Consider the following 19,016-nt stretch of genomic DNA (forward strand, 5'->3'; position numbering starts at 1 on the left):
GAGAGAGAGAGAGAGAGAGAGAGAGAGAGAGAGAGAGAGAGAGAGAGGTCTGGAAGGCGAGCGAATGAAGCAAAATCAAAAATTGTTTATGATTATATAAAATAATGCCACTTTCTCATTAGTGAATTATCTTAGTTAACACATTTATTTTTATCGTCTTTACCATCGTTTTACAATTCTTTTTTTTTGCCAGTTTATCTTTGAATACCTTTGCCCGTCGCTTCTTTCTTTCATTTTTCCACAATGACTTTCCAAGATGCGCACGGTGGGCGCATTACTTTACCTGCTTCTTCAATTTTTCGGTTTTTTCTTCATCTTCTTTTTTTTTCTTTAAATTTCGCACATTTTCAACACCATTTTTGTTGTTGCTATGAAGATTCACTCTCAGTACGAACGCAATGTGTGCGATGTGCATGTGTTTGCTGTGCTCTTAATCTTATCTTCTGCCGGAAATCCATTATGCATATACGCATACATAATCCTAGTCACTTTCAATTCACCTTTGCAATCACTTTTTTTCCAGTTCATGAAATTGCATATGGAATGCGTTGAAGGGACTGCAAACACACACACACACACACAATTTCGACTGCATCATGAGTTTTTCTTTTCAAAGGTTTATCCATTTGGCAAAGAAATAAAAAAGGGAAGAGAAAAAGAAGAACAGTACCGACCGTACGCGAGACTCTCTTTCGTAGCAGCAGAAGCAACAGCAGCAGCAGCATATATAGTGTTGAAAACGATGCTCGTTTACTGATTAAACAATATACATAATTCGGTTTAATTTACTTGCTTTTTCTGCTTGATGTTGATGGCAATTCAAATGTCTGTACACAATTTGGATTGTGCACACGACTCAAAACGGTGAAGCGAACGAAAAACAAAAAACAAAATTAAATGTACCTTCAGAGATTGCATTAGATAAACACGACGACCTGTTCCGTTACGCTGAAAACAATAAGACAAAAAATATATATAACGTAACCATGAAGGAGAAAAAAAAATGAGCGCAATACAGCTCTAAATTGAAAGTAAACGTTCGATCGCCGGGCAAACAGATTTGCTGGAGATGATGAAGAAGAAAACAAATGTTGCTCAGTTCGTATCATTTTTATTTCATTTTTTGAAATGAAAGAGGATTGGGAACATATTTAAGCAAAATGGTAGCCAAACATTTACTAGCCATCAAATTGTGCAACCCTTTCGCCTTTGTTTACGATTCTACTTTCATTTTGCACGGGCAAAACAATATCCCAAAAAGAAATGAACACATAAACCATATAAGTATGTGATTTTTCACTTTGTACCTTTCAACATATATTCCACAGCAATAATTCACAATTTAGCCACTGCAACTGCTGGTCAAACTCAGTCACCATACAAAAATGGCCCATTGTGTAACCGTCATTTAGCCGGAATGCTTTTTTCAAGTAGCCCATAGTAAATGGGCACCGGATAATTATTTCACATTAATTAGGAGCATATTTTTAATCAATTTCACATGAAAATCGTGAATGATATACACAGCCGCTGCTGCCACAAACATGAATCAAAATGTTCTGTTGCCAATTGAATCGACCTTTTGTCTCTCTTTTTCGCTCGCATTCTCCAATTTGTCCATTTCCAAATGTATTTCGCGCATTTCACATGCGGTAAACATTTTGTCGGTAGCTTTGAATCATTTCCAACTAATTAAATGCATTAGTACTTTCTCAGAGGTGGATATATGTGATGCGAAAAGTTTGAATCGAACAGTTTTTCGTTTCATTTGGTTTTATTTTGTTTTGTTTTTTTTTTTGGGTCAGAGATTTTTAGTAGGTTAAAAGCAACGATAAGCATGTGTGTGTGTTGCAACATGTCATCCGATTCTATAGTCAATTGTCAGTAAATGTATTCCAGATTAGTTCTTGTGTGTCATGTCATTTGAAATTTCAATTTGAAAACTTTCTCCCATCGGTTATGCAAGCAAGATAAACACCGAAATCGAATTTGAATAAAACCGGTCGATTAGCATTTCGGATGACGCCCTTCTTCAAACGAACACATTTTGGAATTATATTAGCCATGGATTGACATTGATTTCGATTTTGAATTGGAACATTACATTCGAAGCGTGTGTATTATACATTCGTATAATAATAATAATACGACGATGAAGATGAAGCGGGTAAATGCGTTTATTTACATAATTAGCCTGACGAAACCAACCGATTTTGGTTTTCATCGCTGTCAAATAGAAATCGAATCGCTGCGATGCGCACGTTCTTCAGTTCTAAATACATAAATTCACTTTCATCTGAAACCACACGGCACAGACAAATTAGGCACAGCTCCCAATAAAATGATAGATTAATGGAAATTTAATGTTATTTAGTTATGACCTATTGATTGATGAACCAAGATTAGCGATCGCTAACCCGAACGAAACACAAACCGATGGAGAGAAGAGAGAAAAAAAACTGAAATTACTTAACGATATAAATAATACAATGTGTTTGGTTTGTTTGAATTTTTTTTGCCAGTGCCGGGAGAGAAATGATTAAATGGCGCCTAAAATACCTAATTTATCTTTTCTTTCTTGGCTGATTTTCTAAAGCTTCGCTGTTTGATACTAAACATTATTAATGTTTTGATATAAAACATGAATTGAACTACACACAAAAAGTCCTACATTTTTTTTCGACTCTCTATTCAATTTAATATCATAGACAAAATACACTTTTTGTTCCATGACAAAATTGAACCGAAACGATTTTATCTCTAATTTTTTTGTTGTTGTTGTTTCTTTCTTCTCGTTGTACACGAATTGCAGATGATTAAGATGATGGTCACTATTGTAATCGTCTTCTCTACATGTTGGCTGCCGTTTAATGTTTTAGTGGTAAGTATTTAGATATTCATCTTTTTTTTAAGCAATCACCTAATGTCGCTTTGTTTTACCACCGCAACAATAATCATAAAACAAACACACAAAAATGTTATTCGCAATGGCATTTTTGCTCTGATTTCAACCAAAAACAAAGCCTTTTATTTGTGTTGAGTTATTTTAAAGAAAAAAGAAATATAAAAAGAACCGACGAAAGATTTACATCGGCAATTAATCAGTTTTGTGAGCATATCGGCTGCGGATTGATGACCAGAATCGACTGAAAATGAATTGGCTTAAAAACTGATTCAATGGCATATATGGTGAACATGCAAGAATGAGCTGCTGTTGAACAACGGTATGTCTCTCTCAGAGATGTCAAGAATCGTGCAGCGAAAGCGAAAATATTCAAAGAGGAAATCGCGGTTGCAGTAGAAAGTGTGGCTTGCACCCAATGCAATACACACAAATACACGAAATAAAACGTTGTGTGCCGATGATGCCACTGCTGCCGCCGTTGCTTTTTTACGATTCATTTTAATTTCTCTCATTTTATGCATATTTACGAGATATTCAATGCCTATTCACTCTCAGTTTCGACTAAAGAATCTTGGGCGTTTTTTTTGTTGTTGTTTTGTTTTATATAAATATGTACTGTGGCTGTTATCAAGCCGTTGAATATTTAAAGAGATTTTTTTTTCCTTCTAAAATTGAAAATAAGCGAGAAATATTTCACTGGAATTTCCACAGATTTTGCTGCACAACACTGCACTAATGCAATGGGAGTTCATCATCTACGTATGGTTCATATTCCATTGGCTGGCTATGTCACATTGTTGCTACAATCCCATTATCTATTGCTATATGAATGCACGGTTTCGCATTGGCTTCCTGCAAATACTTTATTTCGTTCCTGGAATTCGACGATGCTGCTGTATCAACGCCTATACACGTGATCGTTCCACAAGCCTACGGACTGGAATCGCTTTAACGGGTAAATTTGACTGATTTGTGTAATTTTTGGTCGGTCAAACATCGGGTTTTTTTTATGGTCATATGTAAAATCATACTCGCAACACACACTGCCATGGCAGAGTAATAATCCATCATCAAAATGTTACTGCGCCAGAATGTGTTCGTTGCGTTGGAAACGTTATTTGGAGTTCATTATGAAAATATGTTTAACGTTGTTTCCGGAATTTACAATTTACATTGCATATCAAAAGGATATTCTCATATATTAAACTCGTTTTCTGTGTACTTAAACACATCATTATGAGTCTCATACATTGTGTTACATGATATCGAGAAATTACGGTCTCATTTCGATAGAATGGGATAGGAATTTTCATGTTGCGCCAATTTCGATTTTATTTCCGTAGGGAATGAAATTGAAACAGCAACTGCTCAATGAAATAACTTTCACCTTGTTTGCTAAACTGTGTATGCTTGTCTGATTAATGAAACTAACTTCTGTTTGTTATTTCTATTTATTCTCTTTAATGCTACTCGTTCATCGCCTCACGTATTTCCGTATGGATAATATGCTGATTCTGAATTGAATACCGACACATACACACACAAAAATCTGTTTGGTTCGTACATTTTTCTCCGGCCCTCCTGGAAACAACCCAAAAATCTCTTTGCGCTCCACAACAACCGCAGGAATTGATGAGTCTGGCCACCTTCATCGCGTTAACACGTCAACAACGTTCATTAGCACCCGAAGAAAGACGAATATTTGATGTAATGACGAGAATCGACAACAAGCTCAGAAAAATAAGAGGAACTTAGTATGTGATCTATAAAAAAAAATGAATCGTTATAGCCATTTAGTTTCAATGTGTTAATTTACCTCTGCGTCTGTGTTCAAACAAGAAGAAAAAAATAAAAAAAATTATAGTAAGATTTCACACACACAAACATAGTAACAGTGACAAAAAAAGAACTATCGCCACAAAAGCGACCGAGCGAGAGAGATTTATACAAAATGAAACAAAAATCATGTTGAATTTGGCACATTTAAGAAGGTTTGTCAGCTGTTTTTGAGCGAAATACTTAGCGGAAACGATACAGTTTAGCGATTCGAATTGGAGTGGAAAAACCAGTTTTTCAAAGTGAGAGAGATATAAAAACGGTGTTCTTTTTTATTACCATTAAACTGCATCATTAAAAAATATGTAGTGCAATGGAAAATGTTAAGTGTTCCGGCAAAACTCGATTCAAGTTGACGGTCAAAATCAAATGGTGTGTATTATGCAGAGCAAATTTAATTTCGATGTGTGAAGAAAATTAAGCTCGTGCACTGAGAAAAAAAAGAACTACAGCAAAAAAAAATCAGCAAACCAACAGATGAAATACACTGGAACTCAATTGAAATTGTGAAATATTTGGCGATTTGAGAGCTGCGAAAGTTGAGAAAAAAATATATATACAAAATAAAGATGGGAAAGCAATTTGGCCGCAAAAACACAGAATACCGTGAAAATCGATAGTCGACGCGAACATCGTCGTTATGCACATCGACTATATTTCATTCAACGTTTAAATTCACCGTGTTAAATTGGCCCATTGAATTTCATTGGAATTCAAACATACACAATGTTTCGTTAGTTGTTATTTGATTATTATTATTTTTTGCTTTTTCTCTCCTTTCGGACAACTATCTAATTGCATAAGCCCCCGTAAAGGCGCCAAATAATCTAACCGCTTGAAATACCCGTTGTGCATACAATTTTATAAAATGAAGAGAGAATGACGCATCTATTCAATAAAGCATTTGTTAACAATTAATGTGTTTTAGGCTAAAGTCTTAAAAAAGAGAACGTATTTCTCCTGGTCGAAGGAATCGAATTACGACATAAAATATGAAACACGCAACACATGGAGGCACTCTTTTTTTTAGATAGGTGTTTTTTTTCGGTATCTTATACTTACATCTTATATCTGGTTTTGTTTTTTGGTTTGTCTTTATCGCATTCAATCTTTACCGTTTTTTTCCTTCTGACCATTCAATCTAACTAACTAACAATCTGTTGCTGGATTTTCCATATAATGCTATGCCAACAAAAAAGGTTTCCGCTTTCTTGCTGTGTGTACTTTGCTTGCAATCCCAATTTTAATCCAAAATGCATCGAATTATGCAAATATACATATAAGTATAAGATTAGCAAAATGAAAGTTCGGTTGTATTCCTAACTGCTCAGATGTCTGAAACAAAATGTATGAGATCACGAAAATATAGATATATAAATTGATATTTAAAATCGGTGTTGAATTAGGTTGAACATCTTAAGATATGTCGTTTGGATATAAGAATAAAACAAAATGAAGAAAAGAAAATCAATTTTACTTTAGATTTAAAGAGTCGTTCGATGTTTGTATTGGTTTTTTTTTCTCTCGATGTAAGCATTTGATCGTATCAATAATGTGGTGCATGTGCACAGAATAAGCCGACGTTTCTGTGCATCAAAGAAAAATCACAATCACTCACATATCATCTGACCAAATTCGGATCAGTGATAAATTTTGTTCGGTTTCTTTCATCATCTTATTGATACTTTTTATCGTACGTTAGACGCTAATTTGTACAATTTCCTCGCAATTTCAATCAAAATGACCAGATTTTGGTCAAACCCAGAAAACCAAATTGACTCATCGTGGTCAAACTAAGTATTAACTGAAATGGTGACAAACACACACACACAAACACACACACACAACGTGTGTGTAATTGGATTTTGGCCAAATGGCCAGGTATCCGATTCACAAAGTTTTGCATAGATCAACAGTAGACAGATCAGTCGTTCCTTCTGAAAGAATAACAAAATGTTCAAAGAAAACAAGAAATTGAGGGCTATTCGAAATCAAAACAAAGATACGGTGTTTTAGTTTTTAATTTTTGGTTTATTTTGTGTTTGATGACTTTTGAGTTATGCATAACATATATTCCCTTCGTTAATTGTATGATATCAGTAATTATAATAATAATCATCATCATTGTCATAAAATTGTAAGTTTTGTTTTTCTCAGGCTTGCAAGTTTTAGATTTTTTTCTGTTTGTTTTTTGTTTAAATACTACCATGAATGCATTTCGATTTGCTTTTAGATTTGTAATATTTGAATTGAAATGGCCAAAAAAAAAAATCTGGTTTGTTTTTGTTTTAATGAAATTGAGAAATATATATATATAGCTTCTTGGCTTGGACGATAAACATTTTTTTTCCTCTTTATTAATCCGACGATATATAAATTGCAGTTACTTCTTCGTTAGATTGGTTTCGGTGATTGAAAGTTATCGCATGAATTTTCATAAGATTTATGAATATTCATAAATCAAAACATTGAATAGAAATTAAAATGGCTACAGGATTAGTGTTTAAAACGGATGAAAAATGGAATTTGCCTCATTCGTGTGTAATTGTTTGTATCATAAGACTCTTTAAATACAGATAGTGTTGTGTGACTTTATCGTTTGAATGAGATTAATGCTGGCTTAACAACAATTGAGATTACAACGAATTGTAGCTACATCTGAAGTGCAAATTCACTTTATTCCAAAATCTGTTAACGATTTCGATATACAATTTTGCTGCCCGGTTGACAATCTCAATGAATTTAATCGAAAAAACAAAACAAAGAAAATGTGTTACATCTAGTTTAAAGTCCGAGCGTGATCCAGTCAAATAAGCTCAATGCTCTGAAGCAAACGAAATAATTTATATACCGTTGGAAAAGCTAAGCGACAAAAATTTCCTTTCAATTATGACATGTTTATATAAATAAGAATGAATCTGTTTCCTTCAATGAAAATTGAGAATTTCTATCATTTTGTGTTTTTTTTAGTTTGCATTTTCGAATTGAAGCACACAGTTTTTATGTATATTTGTATATAATATCTATATAAATGTATTTCACGTGACAAAATAATATTAATAAAAGAAAAGATTGAGATAAATTCAAGAGAAAAAAAAACAAATGGCATTTTACAATTAAAAACAAAAATCATTCATTCATTGTCTTACTTAGTCCTCTTGCTTTGTACTGCATAACAAAATCATATATAGCTTATGGTAAATTTAATAGTAGCAATAATTTTTTTGTTTGTTTTTGTTTCTTTCCATTTTTGTAATTAAATAATTTAAATGTGAGAAATGATTCTAATGCGTACACATCTAGCGGCTGATTACACATTATTTCTTACAACATTTGCAGTTATGCCTATATTTCTATGAGGTGGGACTGGTGGTCTATAGTCTTCATTGCGGTTTAGCCCACGGCAATGGTGGTGCTTTCTTAAATTGACGCTTGTAGACGGTTCTGAATGCGAGGGAGCTTCATGAGTATTGCTAAACATTCGCGCAGATGGGAAAACAGAAAATCGGCTCGTTAAATTTTGAATTTTGGTACAAGTGGAGGAGTAGAAAAAAGCATTTCAACTAAACATTGGTCTGTTTGTAAAGCTTTAAACCGAGAAGCAAACTACTCAATTTACTTAAGCAAACGATTGCCTACCTGTAGGAGGGTCCAGCAATGCTGAAACGGGCATCGCGATTGATTCGACTGATATCGTCAAAAGTCGATGCTTGTTGTATGGAATCGGGAGCTTCCATATAATTAAGTGGTAATGGGTTTCGTGTGATGCGAATTTTCGAGTCTGAAATTGGCAATCGATTAGAATTAAGTATGACAAATTCATATAGAAGATCCAATCCCATTATTAATTTGAATTTACCTCTGGGATTAACGAAATGGTCGTTATTTTCACGAATCATCGACGAACGATCCATTGTTGAACGCCCAAGCCAGACCCAATTGTGTGCGTTTGTGGTGGAATCACGGTTCTTACGCGATTCACGTAGAATAGGGAAATGACCAGATGCAGATGTAGCATTGCCGGCCGTTGTCATACCAACCACCGGTCGATCTTTGTTATTATTCTCAAAATTCATCATTTTATGCTTGGAAGCGTAAACAAAACACGATACTACAAACACTACGATAGCGAAGCAAAATGTGGATAGCAGCACATACATTCCAATTTCCAGAGCAGATGTGGCCGACGAATGTTGCAACGGGAAAATGCCATGACGATTCGATAGAGAGTCACCGTTTGGTTTCTTTTCATCATTATATGGTATGCCGATTAGGATATCGGTGAGTGAATTTGAGTCTTGGTTCGTTTTGCGATCACGACTACCGACCCCATCGTTTTGGAATGTATCTGGGCTGTCTGGAAATTCAGCGGTATTGAAATCAACTTGAACCGATGCCAATGTTGACGCAAGCGGACCTTGTGCATCTTTGAATGCCTACAATAGATTTTTGGAAGAAAATGCAAATTGTTAAGCACATAATTCGAAAATTATGTCAATTTTAAAACCCATTTTGTGGCTTATGATAACACGTACTTGTTTATTGAATTGATTGTTCCGTTTAGCTCGACAGTCTTCGGGTAATAGCAATGTTACGCGCAAAAGATCACCATTTCCCTCACCCACGGCAATCACTCTCGGATAGCTCGATGCCAGCATTGGAGCGAATGCAACCACTTCGGTATCCAAACTCTCAACCAACAGATAGTAATTATCGGCGCTCACGTCGCTGCAACAGTCGATAAAATCGCAATACTCGAATTATAACCTCATTTTAATTGTAAAGCTCTTATTTTATAGACGCACCCATTCGGAGTGCGCAGCAATGATAAATTTAATCGATTGAACGATTTACAACTTCAGAATGAAAATTTTTATTCAGCGACAAATTAAATGACTTACCGTAACGGTGTTTTTGTGCCGTCGGAGAATTCAATATCAATGTCGAGCAAACCCTCTTGATATTGTGCGGTTAAGTGTCTGGTGACCAATGTTTCGGCAATATACCCGTTTTCTAAGATGCCATCTGAGTTGATATTCAACTGCAAGCCGGTCACAACCTGAACGGACAGCCGAGAAATAGTGACTTTGTCGCTGCCAACGCGAATTTCTTTGGAACCAATCACGCGACCATTGATTGGCGACAACACCTGCACATCGGTACGACCCATTGTACGACCCTGAAGTATGCGACCGCTGAGTGTGGCGATTTTTGGATCAGCCACACGAATGAACGGTTCAACGAGTTCGGTTATGCGCAATGCCATCTTTCGTGTTAAGTACGAACTAACGCGTCCAGAATGCTGTAAGGGGATGCGATTTTGATATTATTTTTCGGAACATCAAAAATGCCATATTTTCACTCGGTTTGTCGTGGTCATAACTTTTTTTCCTTACCTGATCAACAGCAATGAAACGTGCATAAACTTCGACGGGAGTTTGTTGGTAACGCGTTCGGCATGTATGTTTATCGGATCCATTTCCCAATTCTTCCGAACTCTTGTACCATGTGTTGGCTCGCTTGCGTCGTTTCTCTTTGTGATGTTCGCTACACAGAGAAAGAGAGAAGGAAAAATGGTGTGCTTATTTTTTATCCATTCATCCATTTTTGAATGAAAAATGCCTATTGCACGGCAAGTAACTGCGTCAATAATGACATACTTTTTAGCATCGACGGGAATTTTCCATCCTTTGATCTGTGACAAACGAAAATCGGTCACAGCCACTTCCAATGGATACTCTGGCATCCATACGGTGAAACGAGCCAATCCAGAATTCGAACCGTATTTGATAACAATTGAAGCGTTTGACGATCCTTCTGTTTCAGTTCCATCAACGTAAACAGAGCTGCAGGATGTTGACACCTATTGTATTGTTGTGCGAGAGAGAGAGAGAGAGAAGTGAGAAATAATAATGGGACATTGTTTCAAATGGTCCGTGCTCAAATGCTCCGATTCAGTTATGGAAATACACACTTCAAGGCAAATAATTATGGCATACACAGGCACACGTACCTTTATGACACTTTCGTCTTCTGAATGGCACGAACTTTGAAGGGTTATATCAGCAACCTTACCACTTTGAGAAACAATGAAAACTTTCATTGCCTTGTACACTTGACGACCCGTAAGCACGGCCGTATTCATCAATTCGCGATCCTAAATGGAGAAGAATAGAAGGCAAAAAAAACTTGGTGAAATAAATAAACGAACGAACGAACAATGAATATGAATCGTGGAAAATTCAAATTGACAACTCATTATTTTGCCAGGCATTCCATGGCACAATTCAATCGCTTGAGAGAATTGCTCATTATTCATACCTTGGCTATAGGTAGAATTGATTGAATATCGTCCTTCATAATCTGAAAACGTGCAATAATCTTCTGGCGTTTTCCATCAAATGGCATTGTTGTAAGTACTTCAGATGAGTAGTTCTGCATTCGACCGGCATCCTGCACGAAATTCACCGACCAAATGATCTTTGCACTGTCTCGATTCTCTTTTGTTACATTCTCGACTTCGATTAACCATGAAAATATATCGAGCACCCTGCAATTTTGTGAACAAAACGATTTTCGAAAAAGTTATTGGAATCTACAATATCCATAGAATGTGTTGCATGCGCACATATGTTGTACAGGTAGTGTACGCACGGATATGTCTTAGATGAATGAAAGGAAATGATTCAACTTACTCGTTCTCATCGAGGCTGGGTGGCGATGAAGTGCTCTCACTCTCTTGCTCATTTCGGAAAATCGTTACGCGAGCGACCGTTTGTTTAGTGTTTTCTGACTCAAACGAAACATTCCATTGATCAGTTGTGGCAGTTGCTCCCAAAATCTTAACACCTGATTTTGCTCGTGCTCTGCAGAAACCACAACCGGAAAAGGTCAATTATTATGAAACCCACATTAAACAATTGAAATTTCAAAGGTTCCACAACCCTTGTTAGGTCAGAAACCGCTTGGAATTGGTTTTGAAAATCTTACCTCACTACGAATATGGCTATGTTTTGTGCAGATTTTGATTGTAGAAATACTGGAATATGAACTTTGGATAATGGGTAAAGTGGTTGATGTGGAATTAAAAATGTTAGCAGATTATCAACTTTATGTTCTTTATAAGCGGTTAATGCTGGTGTCAATGGCACCTAAATGAAGATGAAGAAGAAGAAAAAAACGCCACACAAAAAGAAATTAGGTTAAATATATATTAGGTTATCACACCGTAAACAACTGATATTTATTACTCGGTATTTTTTCATCATCATCATTTGAACAAACGAAATTTGCTGTTTTCGGTTTGTTTGATCGCCGTTTATTTACCTGAGCAAATACAGTAGCTGGTTGTATTTGTACTTTCGGCTCGCATTGTTCTGGATTTTTGGCTGGCGGTTCGAATACACTGTATGACACTTGTACCATTGGCTGTGGCATTTTAACGGTGTTCGTGTGACCGTCTTTGTCGGGCGGTGATAATTTGGGCCACCAATCGGGCGGTATGACCACCTCGGCAACGCACACATTTTCATCACCATCGGGCATACAATGATTTCGCAACGGTTTATGCGAATCTAATGTAACATGTAGTAGGATGCAGATTTTTCTTCGTTGTAAATAAACGCCGGCATCAGTGGCACCGTGAAATAGAACACGTAGTACAGGCGAATCTCGCGGTATATAATTCCGCACTAAGCTAGCTGATATGTCTAAGTAATTTGTCGTTTGTTTTATATCATAGCTAACTTTGCCATCGGACTGAAGTGGTTGAAGAAGCAGAGAAAGAAAAAATTAGAGAAAGAAAACAGAGTTTTACGAAATGCTCATTACGAATGCTAATCACACAGTCAAAAAAAAGAATAAATAAACAGAAGAACGGTAAGTGTGCTTAAAGTGAGTAAATGTTTCGTCTTTGTTCGTGAAGTTATTTACACAATGTTTCTCATCAGTGCATTGTGTGTGTTCGAAGCGCCATGATTTCGAAACGTCTACTTCGTACATAATTGTGTTTGTTTGTTTATTTGTTTGCTCGAAATATGAACTTTCGTTTCAAACAAATATTCCACCTACCTTAGTCTGATAGCCAAAGTTGTCTGAATCTTCGGGTACAATGTACCGCGCTGGTACGGTTTGTTTCGTTGAAAATGGTCCATAGCTGGCGCGTATCGATACTGGATGATTGGCTTGTGCGACGGTAAAACGATTAAACGATAAAACTGAATCTTTATTCTCCTTGCTGGATGCTTGTGTATTTTTAAGATCGGTGATCGGATTGTTTAATAGTTGCTGTTGCGGTTGTATTGATGAATGTTTAAAGAAAAATCCGCTATCGGCCTTGTCAAAACTAACTTGAACTGAACTTGCAAAATCTAGACGATCGAATAACAAACGGAAACCGGAGAAGGAAAGAGAAAAGAAAGAGAATGTCAAAATGTTAACAGATTTACGGGCAAATCACCCATTATTTAGAACAGAGAGAAACCAACAACGGATATTGGAATAAAAGATTGAAACCAGAAAACAAAAAACATTCATTTCGAATTGACTTCAAACGATTTTCATCATTTCAATTAAATTTTTTTTTAATGAACAACAGATTTGATGATGTGTTAACGCAGATGGTCTGCGATGAAACGAGCACATTCCAATGCAAACCGCCAGAGAAAGAGAGTGCAGGAGAGTGAGAAATGTGTGCGGCAAGTGGCTATATGCAGCGCCAGCGACTGACTAGAGCTTGTTGGATCATTTTTATAAATAAAATTTAGATCAAAGACTGTGTGCGGCAGTGCCTTCGTCTAACCGACATCCAATTTAATTGCTTCACAAAGCCATAGTTCTCACATAATATTTCTCTCTCCCGATTTTATTCTCTCAATCTTTTAATTTCCTTTACTAACTAGCTTCGGGATTTCTTCTTGTTTTTTTTTTTTAATTGGAAGAGCATGCGAATGGCTTAGGCAAAGTCAAGTGTTTGTTTGATGTTTTCTTTCACACCGAAACATAACACATACATATTATGCTGCCGCGCCGCATCTAAGTACCAAAAACATAACAATCTGATAAGTGTCAGAGAGTTTCGCTTTGGACGGGAAGAAATATTTAAGTTGTCGGAATCGTTGGCAAACCGAACAGCATTCGACTCGATTCTTCAAACCAATTCAAAAGTGCGAGAGAGAGAGAGAGAGAGAGCAGGCATAAAAACGGCGACGGCACTCATTATACAATGTTGAATTTTTTATGTGAACCGTTTTTCTTTACTTTTCCATAATAATAATAATTATCGAACGAGTCGTTGAAAGCTATTGAATTTTGTATATTTTTGGCTCTGTATTTCGGCAAGCGAAAACATTTTAATGTATCGAATGCGTCTCAATCAATCGAAATTGGCCTTCGAGTGGTAAATATTTCAAAACCGTTTTGTTTGCGTGTTTTCCGAACGAGAAGCGTAATTTGTCGACATTGTTCGGACCCACACCCCTTTATTTCGCCGTCCGCAGCAACCACCACCACCCATATTTCCAATTATGAATTTCGAATGAACAAAAGTGTCGATATTGTGTGTCTGCAAGCAGAATATGAAGTAGAAAAATGGAATCCAACAAATGCCAGTAATTAAACGGATACATAAAATAATCACAGCATGAATGGAAGAATAGAGAAGTTTGTTGTTGTGAGTGTTTCATACGTAATATTGCAAACCAAACTATAGAAGCATAAGATGCACACAAAAGCAGGAGGAGGAGGAGGAGAACGCGGAGTAAGTGGAATGAGGAAACATGTGCGCACAATGCAGGCATTTGAAGCATTGCTTCGGGCCACTATTTTCAGTGTGACTCTAAAGAGGGTGGATGGGTGAATAGACAGATGTACAGACGCGAATTAAATCTTTTAATGCACATCAAATGCAAAGTCATCGTTCGCGTCATAAAAAAAAGTCAAAAGGACGTTTCTCTCGTCATTGATGATTGTTGTTAATGGCAGTTAGCAGTTAGACGGTATTATGTAAGCACATTCACAACAGGCTCAATGATTTGCACCACTTCGCAACACACATAGTATGTATGTGTGTATATATGTTACACACTATTGAATGTGTACGCGGAGTACGAGTGAGGCATGGCAGCGGTGGCACGACGAAAGGCACGCGATTCCAACAACAACAACAACCACAGCGAACGAAAATTCTTAAGTGGAACAATATAACACATTGCAAAGGGATAGGTTGATTTCCCTTATTTGGTCGGCCGCTTCAAATGATTTTTCACCATATAGTATGTAGCGGAGAGAATATGGCACAAGTATCAATATCCAAATGAACCTACATTCACATTGTTTTTTTTTCTTCTTCTTCCTCTTCTTCTTTCTTTTCCCATTTTTCCAATTTACATTTACTTTTCCCTCTTTCGCTGTAAACACATTTTTTCTGTTTGTACATATTTCGGGTGGTAATTTACGTAAATATATTTTGTTTTCTCATTTTTCTTGTGCCATTTCATCAATAGTGTATAGGAAGTCTCAGCATGAAGCGCTCAAAATGTTCGTCTCCTCGGTATGTGCACAATTTGATTTTGCCATCAGCGAGCGATTTTATGTGACACGTTTATGCTTATTTTCCGTGTATTCTCTGTTTTCGTTTCGTTTGACTGCTTTGACGTTGTTAAAATGATAGATAGAAGAGAATGAGTGGTTGTGTTCGTATGTATACTACACCATACAAACTCCCTTGAATGAAGAATCAATTGACCACTTTCGAGCGAATCGACAGTTTTGCGCATATATTGTATATGTTGAAAACGTCGCTACGTGCACGAGAAACGTGAGCCTCTAGATAGTATTATTCTCTCGCTCGCTCACTATATTTTTTTTCTTCTTTTTTCCATACTTTTTTATATATAGGGGCTGAAAATGATACAGTAGTGAACAGCAGCACAGAAAACCACTTTGATTTTTATTGATTTATTAGTATGCATGGAAAATTTCCGTGTTTCGATATGGATATATAGATACATAGTTTTGCGACGACACACAATATGCACTATTTGTAGTTTTGAATCAGAAAGAAAAAAAAAGCGAAAAGAAATCCATTTAGCTGCTGTGAAATGTTGAAAAGGGATGTATTATTGATGGGAAATGTCAATGGAAATGAGGGATTTGTCAAAATGAGAAAAAAAAGAAAGAAAAGCGTTGCGTCGCAATGTCGCTCACATTCGTTACATTCTTCGGAATATTGGATAGGACGACGAGGAGAGCGAGCACCAACAACAATAACAGAGAGAAGCAGAAATATATGAAGTAAACAAATATTTAATTTATCCAACTTTCCATCTATCATGCATTGTTTTTTTTTCTTCGCTGTGTGTTTTTGCCCCGTAACTGTGTTTGGGTAGTCGGAGACATTTTTGCGTGTTAAATTTAAGCGAAAAGACCATTTTAGTAGCATTGTTTTCTTTCTTCTGTGGATGTATCCAAATAGTTTGGCTAGGCGGTTGGTCGGTCGAATGTGTGTGTGTGACCTGAAACATTTTACGGCTATAAAAATGTATATGTCTACTGAATTTTCGGGCCCTGGATCTGGCTCTTCAAATTCTTTCTTTTTTTTCGCTATATTTTCAATCAATTTTATCAACATGTCGAGGCTTCAACTCTCTTAAGACTCTTGAGAAATGAATGATGAATGATGAATGATGAATTCTTATGTTTCATTCTTTGACTGATGGTATCTCCAACGTTGTCTTTCCCTAACAACAATACTTCAGCATGAATTGAAATGATGAAAATTGTTTCCCTCGACGAAATAATTAAGTCGAACGAATCAAATATTCAGATGTAACAATTTGATTTTGTCAATGATGATTTTCATGTGATTTACATGTATGGGGAAAAGGGTTCACTTACCAAAACATAAATAAGAAAATACTATCCAAAAATACATGTTTATAATCATTCCGCTTAATACGAGATAAACTCCATTCCATTTTTCTCAAGCATGAAAATATTGATGTTCCGAAAAAAGGCGTTCATGATCTTCACATACAGCATATTAATCGCACACACATGCACAATAAACAACATCCATGTAGGTAAGTTTGTATTATATATCTTATACGTTGAATCTTTTTCTTCTTCTCTTCGGTACTGTTGTTGCTGGTGTGTTGTTTTTTTCTTCTTTCCTTTCCTTCTCTTTGCTTCTCCTTATTTTTTTTCTCTGTTAATTCTTGTACGTTGTTTTTTCTTCTTCTATGAGATAAAATCAATGCACCTCGTATACGTACAATAACACACGGACTCTTCTGTTATACACCATGCACTTTACACACTTCTGACACTGGCGAAAAAATGAAGCCTGATATTCGTCGTCGTCGTCGTCGTCGTCGTCGTCGTCGTGGTCTTGTTTCAAACTAATTTACACTCTATCTCCTTGCGAAACAATTTCCACTCAATTTTCAAACATACACACACCATTTAAGTACGCTTTAAATTAGCAATTAATGAATTTGTCACTTGAAAATTGTGAAGAACACACATGTACACACACATTCAGTGTTGAACTTCAAATGCAATTTGTTTCGTGTGATGTTTTGCCTCATTCGTTTGCTGTTTTCAATTCAATTCCCTGTAATAAAAATAAAACCCGAAAATACGTTCGATTAGAGAATGGGAAATGCAAAAAATCTAAAATATTCAAATCGAAAACCATTTCGAAATGTGAATCTCGGAAAATAAAAAATATATTTCGAAAAAATCGAAGTGGAAACAACTCAGAAGAAATAAATATAAATAAAATCTTGTACACTGCTGCTAGCCGCTGCACGAATGGTAGTAGCCGTCGTCGTTGTTGTCGACGTCGATACTGTTTTGCCTTTACAAGCGCAAAGCCAAACGAACAATACAGAAGAAGTAAAAACGAAAAAAAAGAAGTATAAACTAACGAAGAGAAGAGCTGAGGCTGCTGCGACTATTGATGGTGAAGTGAAAATATGTGAGATGCACTGTTGCCACTTAAAAGGCCCATTTATGTATCGATTGCGCGTTCGTATGTCAATTTGACGTTTTCTCTGTGTGTGAATTTGTCGAAACACGCATAGATCTCCTCGGGAACGACGACGACGACGATGGCTACGACGAGAACGAAAATGAAGCGCTATACATGAATAGTGCAGTATCCGAAATTCGACGCTCTCTGTCTTCGTTTATTTTCCGCTCTGTTCTATGATTCGGATTGTTATTCTTTCTCACTCGATATTTAATTCATTTTTTTTCGTTCGATGTTTTCTTTTTCAGATGAGGGAATATTGAAAATCTAACCAAAATAAAACAATAAATAAATAAATATCTATGGCAAAATATTTACCGTGTTGTTATTCGAGTGCTCCAGTTATGTAATTACTGCCAAGGCAACTAGAGAAATATCCTTCCCCGCATACACACCACTTTCGTACCAATGCATAAAAATGTGTTATAAAGGCGAAAACGAAAAATTATTTCACTCGTGAATCGTCCGAGAATGTTAGGGGAAAAAAAATTCACGCCCCAATAGGGCTACGCAATCTCAGTTGAAGAAAATATTGATTTTTTATTTTGGCTCTTGGAGAGTACGTACACACGATACTGAGAACAGCAAAAACGACGTCGAATGGCGTGCTCCAATATTTTATCCACGGCTATGCAAGAGATAGTCCCATTTACGGTGTGCGGTTTGAAATAGCATACATTTTATACTTTCTTTCTTTCTTTCGGCTCGTTTCACATGCTCTCTCTCTCTCTCTCTCTCTCTCTCTCTCTCACGAAATATGTGCGGTGAGAGCGAGGGAAAAACAACAACACACAGAATCGCTCTTTCTCTCCGTCCTCCGCGAAGAAGTAAAACGTTTTTCGGTGTAAAAATGTCCTTCCTTTTATTCCGATTGTGCTTTGTGTGCCTATCAAATATCGGATGGATTTTAAGTAGAATGAAGAATGCGCACGCTTCCCAAAAAACCCTTTCACCGATTCTATCCGAATGGAAAATTTTCACAGCAATTTTTCGGCCAACGCAATTAAATTGCAGAAATTCTTGCGTTCGCGTCTATTCAAGTAAATGCAATGAAAATTGTTGATTGAATGAATAGAGAGAAAAAAATGTCCGAAACAAAGAATTGCACAAATGAATGAAAATGTTGCTGGTCATAAATGATATATAAATGGCATTGTTTACATCTTTTCATACGAATTCACAAAACGATAACTTTGCCGATACATGTCAAATTCACTCACTCTCACTCTCTCTCTCTCTCTC

At 36.3% G+C, this 19,016-nt stretch overlaps 2 protein-coding genes across 4 annotated transcripts in view; one reads left to right on the forward strand and one right to left on the reverse strand.

Annotated features, from left to right (window-relative positions):
• The window catches only part of LOC129577751 (RYamide receptor-like), a 36,654-nt gene extending 30,756 nt beyond the window's left edge, over positions 1 to 5,898 (forward strand). The window contains exons 4-6 of the mRNA XM_055465260.1: positions 2,813 to 2,881; positions 3,617 to 3,860; positions 4,532 to 5,898. Coding sequence (XP_055321235.1) covers positions 2,813 to 2,881; positions 3,617 to 3,860; positions 4,532 to 4,611 — 393 coding nt within the window. The 3' untranslated portion in view covers positions 4,612 to 5,898. The remainder of the gene's footprint in view (positions 1 to 2,812; positions 2,882 to 3,616; positions 3,861 to 4,531) is intronic.
• Positions 5,899 to 7,387: 1,489 nt separating this feature from the next.
• On the reverse strand, positions 7,388 to 19,002 carry LOC129578349 (transmembrane protein 132E). Of its 3 annotated transcripts, none has more exons than XM_055466757.1 (15): positions 18,093 to 19,002; positions 16,637 to 17,354; positions 12,812 to 13,110; positions 12,068 to 12,499; positions 11,732 to 11,892; positions 11,437 to 11,607; positions 11,063 to 11,291; positions 10,755 to 10,898; positions 10,402 to 10,604; positions 10,138 to 10,288; positions 9,643 to 10,043; positions 9,277 to 9,469; positions 8,601 to 9,177; positions 8,381 to 8,522; positions 7,388 to 8,214 (listed from the first exon to the last, which is right to left on the reverse strand). In XM_055466757.1, the coding sequence occupies exons 2-15, from the start codon at positions 16,683 to 16,685 to the stop codon at positions 8,052 to 8,054; spliced, it is 3,315 nt and encodes a 1,104-aa protein (XP_055322732.1). In that variant the 5' UTR covers positions 16,686 to 17,354; positions 18,093 to 19,002; the 3' UTR covers positions 7,388 to 8,051. The 3 variants fall into 3 exon arrangements, with proteins under 3 accessions (XP_055322732.1, XP_055322731.1, XP_055322733.1); XM_055466756.1 differs by lacking the exon at positions 18,093 to 19,002 and adding an exon at positions 17,533 to 17,795; XM_055466758.1 differs by lacking the exon at positions 18,093 to 19,002 and adding an exon at positions 17,671 to 18,008 and having other exon boundaries at positions 7,739 to 8,214.
• Positions 19,003 to 19,016: the final 14 nt, after the last annotated feature.

The sequence above is a fragment of the Sitodiplosis mosellana genome, unplaced genomic scaffold (genome assembly GCF_009176505.1).
Source record: "Sitodiplosis mosellana isolate CC-2019 unplaced genomic scaffold, AAFC_SMos_1.0 Smas_scaffold_6226, whole genome shotgun sequence".
Lineage (NCBI taxonomy): Eukaryota > Metazoa > Arthropoda > Insecta > Diptera > Cecidomyiidae > Sitodiplosis > Sitodiplosis mosellana.